Consider the following 15,935-nt stretch of genomic DNA (forward strand, 5'->3'; position numbering starts at 1 on the left):
TCTGCAGAGCCCCCCTTACATCACAGTCCACAGAGCACCCCTTGCATCAGAGTCCACAGAGCACTCCTTGCATTAGAGTCCACAGAGCACTCCTTACATCAGAATCTGCAGGGTGCCCCCTACATTAGTCTGTAAAGCCCCCCTTACATCAGAATCCACAGAGTGCCCCTTACATCAGAGTCCGCAAAGCACCCCTTACATCAGAGTCCGCAAAGCACCCCTTGCATTAGAGTCCACAGAGCACTCCTTACATTAGAGTTTGCAGAGCATCCCTTACATCAGAATCTGCAGGGTGCCCCCTACATCAGTCTGTAAAGCACCCCTTACATCAGAGTCTGCCGAGCGCCCCTTACTACGGAGTCCGCAGAACCCCTCTTACATCAGAGCCCACACAGCACCCCTTACAACAGAGGCCCCTTACATCAGAGTTCACAGAGCCCCTCTTACATCACAGTCCTCAGAGCACTCCTTACATCAGAGTCCGCACAGCACCCCTCAAAACAGAGTGTGTACAGTGCCCCTTACAACAGGGTCCGCAGAGCCCCTTTACAACAGAGTCTGCAGACCGCCCTTTACATCAGATTCTGCAAAACCCCCCTACATCAGAGTCCTCAGAGCACCCCTTACATCATAGTCCGCAGAGCGCCCCTTACAGCAGAATCTGTAGAGCCTCCTTACATCAGAGTCTGCACAGCCCTCCTTACACCAGAGGCTGCAGAGCCCTCCTTAAATCAGAGAACGCAGAATGCCCCTTACATCAGAGTCCGCATAGCCCCCCTTACATCAGTCTGCAGAATCTCCACTTACACTGTAAGGGGGATCTCTGTGGACTCTGGAATGTAAAGTGGAACCCTGATTTAAGGGGCTCTGCAGACTCTGATGTAAGGGGGAATGCTGAAGACTGATGAGCTTTAAAAGTGTCGACCTATAGAAAATATAGGGTACTGAAGTTCGTTGCCATTTCACGAGGGCGCACAAACTTAAGGTTTGACAAGTTGGATATCTATTTACTCGATGCAACCTCATCTTTTATATGTTACTGAAATTTTGAGGTAATGTAATGCGGCATAAAAAATTGGAACTACCACTTTTATTCTATGGGGTCTCTGCTTTCATAAAATATATCATGTTAGGGGGTTTAATGTAATCTTCAGGCCTAAAATAATTTTTTAACCATGTGCAAAAAACAGCTCTGGCAGCAAAAACGCAAAAATGGCTCTGGCAGCGAAAGGGATAAAGTATAAGCCTTGACTCCCCCCCCTTTCCTGACAAGGAAGCCAATCAGTGCTCATTACACTGCAAGGTCTCTCTCCTCCCTGCTAGTCCCCAGGTGCGGTGCTGAAGACAGGCAGGGAGGAGGAGGAGATAAACAGCACAATGATAAAAATATTAAACGTTTAAGTCGCTATAAAGCCCCCTTTTGTTTTTAACCACTTGCCTACAGGGCACTTATACCTCCTTCCTGCCCAGGCCAATTTTCAGCTTTCAGCGCTGTCACACTTTGAATGACAATTGCGCGGTCATGCAACATTGCACTCATATTACATTTTTATCATTTTTTTAAGACAGATAGAGCTTTCTTTTGGTGGTATTTAATCACCTCTGGGTTTTTTATTTTTTGCTAAACAAACCGAAAACAACTGAACTTTTTGAAAAAAAAAAGTTTTTTCTTAGTTAAGTGTTCTTGCATGGCAAGACCACTTACTGTTATCTCACATATATATTCTTATGATAGCCAAATTTACCACCCTAACTCCTCCCACAGTTTTTACACTACATAGACAGTAATATACCAAAACGTGCGGATTGTTCCTGATTGGTGTGCTATTACTTTGTGGAACGTTTCGCCGAATGGTTCACAAAATATTGGCATTTTTGTGGTGAAATTGGTCCCATAGGAATGAATGGCAGAATGTTCAAAACTAGAGTGTGAGCTGACAAAAGCTAGAGTGGGAGCTGAAAAATCAGAACATGATTTCTAAACTGCCATCACTCCCTCATTTTCAAGCCCACCTACACAAATCTTATATCAAAACGTTCAGCTATCCCTGCTGCCACTAAAAATGTCCACGGCTAAGCCATAGTCCTGATAGTTTTCACAATATGACCATTTGTTTGCAACGCACGCCGCCCATTGACATTCATTGAAACTCCACTCTAGCCACCTCAAATTTGAAGGGCAATTTCTAAACTGCAACTGTGCCTTCATTTTTAATATTTCACAGACATACTATGCATCAAAATGTAGGTCTGGGTCTTGTGATTCTCACAATATAAAACTCTTCGGTGTAGGATTTATAATTTTTAAACTACAACTGTTTGAAGATGGCAACCGCCAGTGAAGTGAGCAAGCTGGAGCAGTTTGTTTTTAACTGCTCTTTTCTGCCCTTGCTGTAGAGTGAGCAGGCAGCAGAGTGACAAAAGTAGGGGGTGAGTTGTAGACTACTGGTGGAGGCAAGAACACTTCACACAATTTCCCCAGAAATTGTAGCGTTTCTGTTATAAAATTTTGTAAATAAGTGATTTTTCTCCTTCACTGATGTGCGCTAATGTGGCTGCAGTGATGGGCACTGATGAGGAAGCACTGGTAGGTGGCACTGATGGGCATTGACAGGCATCACTGATGGGCACTGAAAGGCAGCACTCATAAATGGCACTGATAGGCAGCACTGACCAGCACTGTTAGGTGGCACTTGTCACGACCCGCGGCCGCCGCCACCAACAGGCGACAATCGCACAGCCGCGACTAACAGTAATACGTCACGCCCACGGCATCAGACCCCAGACCTTCTCACCAAACTCGTGACCGAAGGGCCGGCCGATCCAAAAACCATGGGGTGACGCGCGTAACAAGGTCTCACCCAGCTGCACCCTACACAGCGATTGCCCAGCTAATGGACTACAATCGGTGCCTGCAGCCTGAATGCCCTTGTTACTGGGTCGGATTAGTTACGCAACTAACCCTCTACTGCCACCACCACTTTTGTCGGAGACTGGGAAACTCCCGTTATCAAATATACACTATAATGATTGAAATATTGATCTATATAGCACGGCCCGCGGACCTACTATACAGAAATATAACCACAGTAGCGTCTCTTCAAAGGCAGGGATTCGTGAATTGCAAGTAAGCGCTTAGAAACAGTTTAACACTTTCAGAAAGAAAGATTTATTTCTAACGGTCAAACAGATGCAAAATAAATAGTTACAAAGATGTCACAAGAATATATATATATGTATATAAAGACACAGCAAACATAGAATAGCGAGGAAATTACAGGGTAAGTTACTTGCCTTGCCTGGTTTTAGCAAATTCAAGATGCAGAGCAGAAAGGTTCTTTGATCTCCCCTTGTTACGATGTTGCTGGGAGATCCCTGTGTGTGTGAGTCTAACTCACTTACTCTCTTAAAAAAGGTCCCTCAGGGGAAGGGAGGGGGGCTCTGACTACACGTTTTGGGAGTAGTCATTGGGGAACTCTATACTAACTACAACTCATCCCCCATGATATGAAACATACAGTTCACCTGAGGAATGTGCAGTTTTCTTATCTTGATTAAGATGGGGGAGGAAATACACTTTACAACCTTTATGACTGCTGGACGCAGGATGTCTTAACCTGGTTGACCCCCACACCATCTGCCAGAAGATAACGTTTGCCTCACAGGAATGCAGGGGGGATGTGAGGAGTGATTTGAGAAATGCCTCAGATAAACAGATAGAACACGAAAAAGGGAGTTGAAGGGGGACTCCGCTCCAACAAGGATGAGCATGTTTGCCACAGCACTGACTGGCACTAAAAGGCAGCTCAGATGGGCACTGATATGTGGCATTGATGTGCACTGGTAGGCACTGATATGTGGCATTGATGTGGCACTGGCAGGTGGCACTGATGGGGCTAGACTGATCATCAGTGCCCTGATGATCAGTGTACATGTCCCGTCTGAGTAATGCCTATTACTGGCTCTCCTCTCAAGCTGTCAGTGTGACAGCTCATGCGGAAAGGAATGCCAATAACCGGCATTTCCTTAATTACATGTGATCAGCTGAGATTGGACACAGCTGATCACATGACAGAGCCAACGTCATCGGCTCTTTCCATTGATCGGTGATCCACTGTGTCCCAGGGACACAGCGCAGCACCGATCGCCGCGCTGTGGGGGTGCGCAAGAGCGGTTAGAGTGGGAGGACGTCATATGACCGCGCAATTGTCATTCAAAAAGTGACAGTGCTGAAAGCTGGAAATTGTCCTGGGCAGGAAGGGGGTATAAGTGCCCTGTAGGCTAGTGGTTAATAACAAAGTCAAAAATATTGTTTTTTTCCTCCAAATTGTTTTTTTTTTATAGCACGAAGAAAAAAAAAGAAAAACTGCACAGGCCATCAAATATCACTGAAAGAAAGCTCAATTTGTGAGGAAAAAAAGGACGTAAATTTCATTTGGGTGCAGCGTTGCATGACCGCGCAATTGCCAAAGTAATACAAAAAATGGCCTGGTCAGGAAGACACTAAAGGCTAAATCCTCTGGAGGGCAAGTGGTTAAAAAGCGCGTATGCATAGTGCCTTGTAGCGCTGAACGCCGGCTGCTGAGGGTAGTACCTGTCCCTCGTGAGGAGACACTGCAGGGATGACCGTTACCATGTGGAGGTGATATACACCATTACATGTAATATGGTGTAAAAATCCAACTTCATCATTAACCCCTAGGGTGCAGGAGTGTAGTACTCAGAGCAGGCGTTGTCTAATCATCGTGCCCTGATAGTATAGAGCCCGCTCCACGCACACTCCTCCATATGAGGTAACGTGGTGCTACATGATGAGGACAGAGCGCAGAGCCCTCCTTCGCAGGGACTTGTAGTCTTTCCAGCAAGGCGTTTCCCTCTACAGACGCTGACGCCGCAGGTCTGGAAAGACTACCACTCCCACACTGCAATAGGGCGCAGCCATCAGCAACTCAGCCGCCGCCCAACAACCCGTGTGCGCCTCTCACAAGGCCAGGAGCCGCCGACTGCCCTTTTACGGCTGCTGACGTCAGCGCAGAGAGGGTGGAAAGGGCGGGAGATAGCACCGGCGGCGGAGGAAGGAGGGGAAGAGATGACGCCACCGGGCGGTTCCACACACGATAGGAGGCGCGAGCAAGGTGGGCGGTCCCAGGAGGCACGCGCAGACAGCAGGGAGTCACCGGCGAGAGCAGAGACCGTTATTCAGCCGCAGGAGCAGCTCACTGACTGACACAGGGATAGACAGGCAGCGCTCAGCACACAACAGGGCGTAGCTCTCTCTCCCCGCCGCTGACACCTTCTCCTCACACTCCGAATCACTCACCCGCCCGAGCTACAAGATGGTGGACCGCGAGCAGCTGGTGCAGAAAGCCCGACTGGCCGAACAAGCCGAGAGATACGATGACATGGCCGCCGCTATGAAGGCGGTAAGTGGGAGGGTGGGCACTGCGTCTGTCTCCTCACACTGCGCCCTGTACAGGGGACACGTCTCCCGCCTCTGGCTGCCGGTGCGGACATCATACTATGGGGAGGAGGGCGCCGTTCTCCCCGGTGTGTGTGGCCTCATGGGTGGGGGGAGGTGTGAGTTGAGTGCTGCGGGGGTCAGATGTACACTGCAGATATGTCTGCTCCATGCCTGATAATGGCACTAGGTGTAGGAGGCTCCTGTGGCTGAACTGTCACTGCCATCCTCATCCCTAGGCTTCAATCCCACTCAGCATGTCTATCTGTCCCAGGAATATCCTGCTAGCCCAGCTGCTGGCACTGATCACACCCCAGTACCTTTAAAGAGCCAGCCAATATCTAACCCTCATCATCCTCTCCTCTGTCCCTTCCATTCAGAAAGGGGAAGAAATAGCAGCAATCTCATCTTTTCTACCCCCCCCCCCCCAGACAAAGCAATGGTGGGAGGCAGTACCAGCCCTTCCAGAAGATTCTGCATTTGTCATATTGCAGAGAAGAGGCTGGACTGTCTGGAGGAGGGAGGGGAATCAGAAAAGAGGCAATTGTTTAAATGGATGGCTGGGGAAACTTGCTTGCAGGTGCATGTTCAGCCTTTATTTTCCCTGCTCTGCTCCACATTTCCACAGGATGGTTGGATGTAGGATGAGACATAATCAGCCTTTGTACTGTGCCTTGGCCTCTTTTTGTTACATCTCATAGGTAATGCACTGATATCAACAGTGTCTACATTTTTACATCTCATAGGTAATGCACTGATATCAACAGTGTCTACATTTTGTTACATCTCATTGGTAATGCACTGATATCAACAGTGTCTACATTTTGATACATCTCATAGGTAATGCACTCGTGGCAACAGTGTCTACATTTTGTTACATCTCATCGGTAATGCACTGATATCAACAGTGTCTACATTTTGTTACATCTCATAGGTAATGCACTTGTGGCAACAGTGTCTACATTTTGTTACATCTCATAGGTAATGCACTGATATCAACAGTGTCTGCATTTTGTTACATCTCATCGGTAATGCACTGATATCAACAGTGTCTACATTTTGATACATCTCATAGGTAATGCACTCGTGGCAACAGTGTGTACATTTTATGCAGTCTATTGGCAGGCACTTAAATATTTAAAGCACAAATGAGGATGATGTGTGTGAATACATGCAGAAGTGTGTGAATACATGCAGAAATCACAGTACAAGTCCCTATACTCCCATCTAAACTGATGCTCTTTTGTCAGAGAAATATATTCTTTTACATTCCTTTTATTTGCTGAGGATTATCGATGGAAGATTTTTTTTTTTTTTTAAATCGATTGGAAGTAATAAAATGTACAAAAAAGGAAACTGCTGGATGACAGCGAGTTTTATATGCAGAAAGTTGTCTACACAGATGACTTGTATGCAAAACTATGTCCTTCTCTGCCCTCACACAGTTCAGCTGGAAAGTGTTACCTCACCTATTTCCATAGCAACCAGCGATGTCATTTGGAGACGGAATCTGCATTGCACCCAGGTGGTTGGTACCAGACAGCATGTATGGCAGTTATCCAAGCTAGTGCAGTGATGAAATACATTTTAACTTGGCAGATTGAAGATGCGTTACGGCAAGGCATTGCGTGCATTAAGAGGGTATAACAAATTAATATTGGGTGATTTGAAATGGTTAGATCTGGTCTGTTTGATTCCTGGGGGGTTTGTTTTATATATTTTTTTTTTCTCAAATCTTTGAGACCTGTAAGGTAAATGACTCAATGGAGGTTATGTACTAATAATGGAGAGTGCAAAATCTGGTGCAACTCTGCATGGAAGCCAGTCGGCTTCCATGTTTTATTGCCAAAGCTTTGTTCAGCAAGCTGAAGTTAAAAGCTGACTGGCTACCATGTGCAGCTGCACATGATTCTGAGTGCACCAGTTGTAGTAAATCTTCCCCACTAATGTAGGTTTACTAAAACAGGAGAGTGCAAAATCTGGTGCAGCTCTGCATAGAAAGCAATCAGCCTCCAGGTTTTATTGTCAAAGCTTAATTGAACAAGCTGAAGGTAGAAGCTGATTGGCTACCATGCACAGCCTAACCACTCTTTTGCACTCTCCAGTTTTAGTAAATTAACTAATGTAAGGTGAGCATGGGTTTCACAGTACAGATGTTATACAGGTGTTCGTTTTACGTCCTGTCCTTTATAATCAAATGCAAAACTGTGTCCCAGAATCTTTCTACTTGTATCTGCATAGCCTATACTCTGATTTGTTTTTGTTCCATGCCGAATAGATCAATATCCTTTTGTTCACAGGTCAGTGTTCTGCAAAATGTTACACTGCTCTTGCACAAAGGACACAAGATGCATGTGTTTTCCAGTGGTTGTAGCTTCACTGCACAAAGCTCATCACACACACTACAATTATAGAATCCTCTTTAGATCTAACAAATGTTTTTGAAAATTAGTTATCTACCTTTCATTTAGCTTGTTGATTGTACAGCACAAGTAGGTGCTGCCTCTAGCTAGAGATTTGCACTCTTTGGAAGATCAGGAAAGCTTTCTGATCATGCAAAGTGTGAAATGCAGCACTTGTGTGTCATGTGACATTCATAGGTGGACACAGATTAAAGAACAGCTCTGATCTAAACAAATAACTTTTTAACTCAAACAACAAGGCAGTGTAAGCCTGTATACAAAACTGTTCAACAAACATGTAATTTACCAGGTAACCAGAATTTCTTCCCTATTCAGGTTTAGTGTGAGCTGAGCCAGGGCACCTGACTTTACCCACCACTAACTATACTTTTCTAAGTGAAGTGAGTTTGCAGGGTTTTTTTTTCTTCTTGTATCTTTGTACATGTATGTCTGTTTGAAGAGAATATTTAAAGGCTTAGGCCAAAAGTGATGTCTTAGTTATAGGTAGTTATGCAGAGTAGCACCTCATTTACTTGGACTTTAGTGAGATGTTTGTGCCTTTTGGATCTGGTGCCGTCTCCCTTAGTTTTACCCTTCCCGTTTTTACCTGTTTATACTTTTTTTTTTTTTTTGCCGTTTTCCTAACAACTTAGAGTAGGTTAGGATATGTTGATAGAGTGGTAGTTTAAGTTTCTGCTGGTTGAGAGCAGACTTTGTAATTCACAAGCAGAAATCTCATTATGTCCGGTAATTAAAAGTAACATCGTTTTATTCAAAATAGGAAAAAAGTGCTTGCTAGTAGGTGTGATGGGTTGCTTACTCTTGCCTTACCAGCTCTTCTTGCATGGTTTGCAAAATGTTTTCTAGAAAGCCTCTATAAATATACATTATAAAACTTGGAATTCATATTGGGCTAGGCTTGCCCTTGCGGTCACATAATAGTGCTTTGGCCTGGGTGTTTATTGTTCCAAGCTTTACCTTGTGGTAGATGGAGGGAGTGACTTTGACAGTACAGGTCTGCCTTAATGCCACAACATCTACCAGAAGGCTGAAATATTCATTTTAAGTGGACCACCAACTTTAGTCACCCCTTGTGGTTTTTTTTATTTCCCTCTCAAATTAGACTTTGAAGGGCTTTCCAGTTTGTGTGCTCTTGTGCCATGACTGTCAAATGGTGTCTGTTAATTGTGATACCATGACTGGATTAGTGAGCCATAGCATATTATGGCTTAAATAAGTTCATCTTTGAACAAAAGTAACAAGTGCACTTTTTTTTTTTGCAAGTTAAAAAAAGTGCATATATTTTTGGTTGCAGGAGCCTGTAAAGGATTGCACCAGCAGTTCGCTGGTGCCATGCAGGTCTCCTGCAGATCTGTAGTATATCTGCTTGCCTGTATGGGATGTGCTGCTACAGGGGGAAGGGGGCTATCAGGTGGCAGCTGCAGCTTTGGGAACAGGTTACATGTTGCACCCTAAATACAGGTGCAACATGTTACATGTTCCCAAAGGTGAGTTTGCTCAGGATATGTTAACATCTGCCATAGAATATCACCACTTCACTACCTCCACTCTGCCTGTAGAAAGTTATTTATGGCATAGCCCTGCCCCGGAGTATGCTCAATAGCCTGAAAGTAAATGGGTGGCACTGATGACAAATATAGGCACTCACACAAACTATGAAGATCACCCTCCCAAATGGGGGGGGGGTTTCAATGAGGAGGAACGCTGTATTTGAGCACCACAAACACGGTTTAATTTTTGATATCCAAAGCAAACTTGCCCATCCATGTTTCCATGCTTTATTTTTCTGAGAAATCAGTTAGAAAAGTACCACCTAGCATTTCTGACTGAGACCATCTTGAGTAAAAGCAGGTGATTCATGTAGCAATTATGTTGGAATCCATCTTGCCTTAGGTCAGGCATGCAGGAGGGTGTGCTTAGCTAAGAAAACCCCTCCTCCCATTATGAAGACTCCTGGGATGTATGGCATCATTTGCGTAGGCATGGAAACAAAGTAACTAAAGATGTAAAATAAAAAACAGTTTGAAACCAGCAGATATAATCTAATCTACTTTCCTATCTACTAATTTAACAGCATAAGAGTTGAAAATAGTCAATGTTTGAGATGTTCTACACACCCTGCAGACTTGTCCAGGGACTAAATTGGGGTCCCAATCCACTTGTCCTTCGTGACAATCTGCTTGTCCTGATTTAAAAAAAAAAAAAAAAAAAAAAAAATTTCAACCAAAGCCGTATTTAATTCTGAGGTGCTATTAAGAATGTCTGGGGCTTTCAAAAACGAAAGGGGCTTTATAGCGACCTAAACTTTTAATATTTTTAACAATGTGCTGTTTATCTGCTACGTGAGTAGTCTTCCAGTCTGTCTCCAGCACCATACCTGGGGACTAGCAGGGAGGGGAGAGATCTTGCAGTGTGATAAGCACCGATTGGGTACTTGTCAAGAAAGGGGAGTGTCAGGCTCTTAACGCCCAGCAGACTCGCGTCTTCCAGAAAAGAAAAATGCACTTTTTTTTTTTTTTTTTGCAGATTAAAGTACATTTGAATTTTTTTTTTTTTTTTTTTTTTTTTTTTTTTTTGGGGAAGTCATTGCACCAGCGATCAGCAGATCATGGGTGTAATGTAGGACCTCTGCAGACTGTCAGTGTAATCTGTCTGTCCGGACCTCATATAGGCAAGCAATTTCACTTTGATGGGAAGAATCGATGAACTACCAGAGTGTGGAACAGTGCCGTGGCAGTTCATTGACTACTACAAGCAGACAGCCGCAAAGGATGCCAGTACATGTACTTTTTCAATAAGTGACAGCCAGGTGCAAGGAACTTCTCACCATGCAGCTGTCACACAGGGCTTGGATAGCAGTGCTGCTGCTGTAATGGAAACATGTTCATCCAAAAGTGGATGGAACATGTACAGTGTTCTCAAAGGCAAACTTACCCTTTATCCTTTTCGCTGTAAAAGCCTTTTTTGCATCTTTTTTTTTTTTGCACACGTATAGAAAAAAAATCACTTTAAGCCTGAAGATTACATATAGATTTTCTGAAAGCAGACATCCTAGAGAATAAAATAGTGGTAGTTCAAATATTTTGGCACACGCTATTACTGCAAAATTTTCAGTACAAAACACACTTAAGTTAATTTTAGGGCAAAAGACAGTAAATTACCCAATTTGGTAAAATATGAAAGATGAGGTTATACCGGGTAAATAAGATCACAACGTGTCAAAATTAAATTTGCATGCACTTGTGAAATGGCAACAAACTTTGGTACCCTATATTTGCTGTGGGCGACACTTTTAAAGCCCCCTCTAGGTCATCCGTTTAGTGTTATGGAGTAGGTCTGGTACTAGAATTATTGCCCTCATTCTGGTGTACGCAGCGATATGTAATGTGTATCGCAATGTTTTCACACATAGGTGCATTGATGTGTTTCAACATGTGTGTTGGGGTGGGGAGGGCCTAAAACACAGATTTTTATTTATTTATTTTTTAAGGGGGCAGGGTTATGTTTTGGGTGTAACTTTTAGTAATTTTTTTTTTTCCATCACATAACGGACAAAATGTCCCCTATGCAATGATTTTTTTTGGGTAACAGGTTCTCTTTGAGATACCCAGGGTCTAAAAGACCCTGCATGTCTCCCATGTGCTCCATTGAATGTAATGCATTGCACTGCATTACATTTTTTCTCGGCTTTGATGGCTAGAAAAGCTGTCATCGAGGACTCAAATGACATGCACTTCTCTTCCAGGACAGGACAAGAAGGGGAGGAGAGCATTTACAGGAGTATTTGAAGAGCATTTGCAGGCAAAAAACGCACCAAAGTTGTGTTCTGAGAGGAACTTTTGAGCAGAAAAAATGTACAGTGCATCCAGAAAGCATTCACAGCGCTCCACTTTTGCCACATTTTGTTATGTTACAGCCTTATTCCAAAATGGATTCAATTCAATTTTTTCCTCAACATTCTAAAAACAATACCCCATAATGACAATGCGAAAGAAGTTCGTTTTTAAATCTTTTGCAATTTATTAAAAAGGAAAAAAAAATGTACATAAGTATTCACAGCCTTTGCTCAATACTTTTGTTAAAGCACCTTTAGCACCAATTACAGTCTCAAGTTGTTTTGAGTATGATGCTACAAGCTTGGCACACCTATTTGTGGGCAATTTCTCCCATTCTTCTTTGCAGTACCTCTCAAGCTCCATCAGGTTGGATGGGGAGCTTAGATGCACAGCCATTTTCAGTTCTCTCCAGAGATGTTCAATCGGGTTCAAGTCTGGGCTCTGGCTGGGCCACTCCAGGACATTCAGAGTTGGTCTGTAGCCACTCCTTTGTGGGCTGTGTGCTTAGGGTCGTTGTCCTGTTGAAAGATGAACCGTCGCCTTAGTCTAAGATCCAGAGAGCTCTGGAACAGGTTTTCATCAAGGATGTCTCTGTACATTGCTGCATTCATCTTCCTTCCATCCTGACTAGTCTACCAGTTCCCGCTGCTGAAAAACATCCCCAACATGTAGGGTGGTATTGGCCAGGTGGTGAGCAGTGCCTGGTTTCCTCCAGACATGACGCTTTGCATTCAGGCCAAAGAGTTCAATCTTTGTTTCATCAGACCAGAGAGTTTTGTTTCTCGTGGTCTGAGAGTCCATTAGGTGCCTTTTGTCAAACTCCAGGTGGGCTGCCATTTGCCTTTTACTGAGGAGTGGCTTCCATCTGGCCACTCTACCATACATGCCTGATTGGTGGCGTGCTGAAGAGATGGTTGTTCTTCTGGAAGGTTCTCCTCTCTCCACAGAGAAATGCTGGAGCATTTTGGCTGGGCAGCCCACTCTAGGAAGATTCCTGGTTGCTCCAAATGTCTTCCATTTACAGATGGAGGCCACTGTGATCATTGGGACCTTCCATGCTGCTCCCCAGATCTGTGCCTTGATACAATCCTGTCTTGGAGGTCTACAGACAATTCCTTGGACTTCATGGCTTGGTTTTGCTCTGACATGCACTGTTAACTGTAGGACCTTATATAGACAGGTGTATGCCTTTCCTAATCCTGTCCAGTCAACTGAATTTCCCACAGGTGGACTCTAAGTTGTAAAAACATCTCAAGGATGATCAGTGGAAACAGGACGCACCATAGCTCAAATGTGCGTGTCATGGTAAAGGCTGTAAATACATACTTGCGTACATGTTTTGTTTTTTTTATTTTTAATAAGTTGCAAAGATTTCATAACTAACTTCTTTCACGTTGTCATTATGAGGTCTTGTTTGTAGAATGTTGAGGAAAAAATGAATTTAATCCAATTTGGAATAAAGGTTAAACATAACAAAATGAGGCAAAAGGTAAGCGCTTTGAATACTGTATAAACACATTACTTGCTGTGTTCCAATGGGCAGAATAAATTTACTCTGGCCTGTAGGATGCATTTGCGCTCAAATGCTATATGCGCATTCACATTCATGCATATGCACATACATATTGTAAAATTGGAGGCTTTATTTTTTTTTTTGCCCTGCCAAAACTGGCAGAATGTTTTGTGTTTTTTTTTTTTTTTTTTTCTTTTTTTTTTTTTTTATAAGCCAGTGTGTGAGGCCTTAAGCAATGACTGCCCCTATCACATGTAGTCCTTTCATGAATGTTTCTTAAGTAATCCCTGATTCTTTCTGCAACTGATATTGAATGAGGAATCATGCAAGCAAGGCTGTGCAAATACTGAATGTTAAATAAGGTTCTTGCAAACCCTTCATAACAGTGCTAATTATACAATAATGTGTAGCTTTTAGGGATGCACCGAAATTCCGGTGGCTGAAACGGTTTGGCCGAAAACATCCCTTTCAGCTGTTGGCTGAAATGGGGAAAAAAGCACAGTTACAGGTGCCGAAAAAACCCCACCCCTCAAAGCTGTCCGCCGGCTCCCGCTCGGTAGTTGTCTTCCCTGAGAAACCATTGATCCCGGCGTTGGGCATAGAGATGAGTGAAGGAAAGCTGGCTGCCACACATCTCTATGCCCTTGGAGGAGGCTTTACATTGCAGAGGAGAGATGTGGGGTCTTATTGACCCCATATCTCTCCATAAAGAGGACCTGTCACTAATTCTATCACAAGGGTTGCATGCATTTCTTGTGATAAGAATAAGTGATTACAATTTTTTTAAAAGGAACAGTGCTAAAAAAAACCTTTTGTTTTTAAAAAAAAAAAAAAAAAAAGTTTAAAGTGGCCCTGTCTCTCCGTGCTCGTACATAGTGGTGAACGCATACATAGGCTATGCCCACATATGTAAATGGTGTTCAAGCCACACGTGAGGTATCGCCACGAACGTCGGAGCAAGAGCAATAATTCTCACACTAGACCTCCTCTGTAACTTTACACTGCTAACCTGTAGAAATTTTTGAAGCATCACCCATGGAGATTAAGTACCTCAGTTTCACGCCATTCCACGAGCGTGCGCAATTTTAAAGCATGACATGTTGGGTATCTGTTTACTCACCGTAACATCCTCTTACATATTTTACAAAACAATTGGGGTATATAATTTTTTTAATCTATTTTTTTTCCCAAAAATATACATTTTTAAAAACTGCGCGTTTCCGTTTTCGACCAAGTGCATTTTTAATTTTCAGTTTTGGCACCCAAATTTCCATTTCGGTGCACCACTAGTAGCTTTTTTGGTTTTCCAGTTCCGATTTGTTTGCAAGGTAGAACAGCTTTCATATCCTTAGATCTAAAGATTATTAAACCTTTTTCCGTATACAGCAGTAGGGACATAACTTCTAATAAAGTGTATTCTATGTTCTGCTGGATGCTGGTTATTTTAAAATATTCACTGCATGAGTTAATTGCAAAAATACAAGTTTTGTAAATTAGAGCTAATGCAGAGTTCTGTGAATGGAGGATGGCAAACCTGTAATTCATCTCTCCATTCATAGAATGCTTTGCTTTTGTGAAAATACATGGAGTTATGTGAATCGAGAAGTATGACAGGCATGATGAAAGTTCACTGCTTTGTGGAGGCTTTGGCATCACTAGAGGAAGGATTTCTGCTAGTAGGGCAATAAACTGCACATCACTGGGGGGCAAGTTATGGCTCTTATGCTATTCCCCCCCCCCCCCCATTTTTTTTTTTTTTTGTGAGAGCATAAGCTTTATCATGTACTTTTTTTCCTTTCAAATTTAAAAAAAAAAGACTTCAAGCTGTTCAATGCTAAGAAGTTAAAGTGCTTGATAAAAATGCCTCTCACGAGCGGACAATATATATAGTGTAGAGTAGCATTAAAGGGATAAGGTTATCTTTGGGAACATGTTACAAGTTCCCACTCATGCAGCTACAGTCAGATCCGCTGCCTCCTTGTGACGGGAGCAAGGGATCTTCTCCCCAAAATCACTGCTACTATTTAAGAAAAAAACTCGACTGCATGCAATTCTGCATCCAGCTCTGTGAATGGTAAAAATACAAGTACTGACAGACTGACTTTATGGCTGTCTGCTTATAGCTCTCAATGAACTACCAGGGTGCTGTTGTGCTCTGATAGTTCATTGTTCATGTCATTGTGTAACTGCTTACCTGTACAATGTACGAGCAGACAGCTTCCTGCATTGCCTCTGTGATCTGCTGATCACGGGTGCAGTGCTTTGCAGGCTCCTAATATAAATAAATATAAATATAATTTTTTTTCTTTCCTTGACAAAGGTGATTTTATTCTTTAACCACTTGTCCTCCAGAAGATTTATCCCCCTCCCCCCTTTCCTGTCCAGGCCATTTTTTGTTCTATGGCGCTGCATTACTTTGACAATTGTGTGGTCATGCAACGCTGCTCCCAAATTAAATGTCGTTCCCCCCCCCCCCCCCCCCCACACACTAATTGAACTTTCTTTCGGTGGTATTTGATCACCTGTGGTTTTTTTTTTTTTTTTTCCACTATAAAGACAATTTTGAGAAAATATTTTTGACTTTTTTGCTATTAATCATATCCAGTAAAAAATTAAATCAAATTTCAGCATAATGGTGCTGGGCCGGAAGGGGTTAACATCTGGGGCAATCAAAGGGTTAACTGTGCTGGGTGTGTTTTACTATG

The 15,935-nt window shown here is 43.2% G+C and overlaps 1 protein-coding gene and 1 long non-coding RNA gene across 2 annotated transcripts in view; one reads left to right on the forward strand and one right to left on the reverse strand.

The window, feature by feature from the left end:
• LOC149462588 (uncharacterized) overlaps positions 1-5,858 on the reverse strand; it is a 106,496-nt gene extending 100,638 nt beyond the window's left edge. The window contains exon 1 of the long non-coding RNA XR_016312622.1: positions 4,595-5,858. This is a non-coding gene — a long non-coding RNA (uncharacterized LOC149462588). The remainder of the gene's footprint in view (positions 1-4,594) is intronic.
• Positions 5,128-15,935, forward strand: part of YWHAG (tyrosine 3-monooxygenase/tryptophan 5-monooxygenase activation protein gamma) — a 50,211-nt gene continuing 39,403 nt past the window's right edge. Inside the window, exon 1 of the mRNA XM_089676581.1 lies at positions 5,128-5,423. Coding sequence (XP_089532707.1) covers positions 5,337-5,423 — 87 coding nt within the window. The 5' untranslated portion in view covers positions 5,128-5,336. The remainder of the gene's footprint in view (positions 5,424-15,935) is intronic.

This window comes from Staurois parvus, unplaced genomic scaffold, assembly GCF_062004578.1.
Source record: "Staurois parvus isolate SC_StPar_1 unplaced genomic scaffold, SC_StPar_1.0 ptg000172l, whole genome shotgun sequence".
In the NCBI taxonomy this organism is placed as follows: domain Eukaryota; kingdom Metazoa; phylum Chordata; class Amphibia; order Anura; family Ranidae; genus Staurois; species Staurois parvus.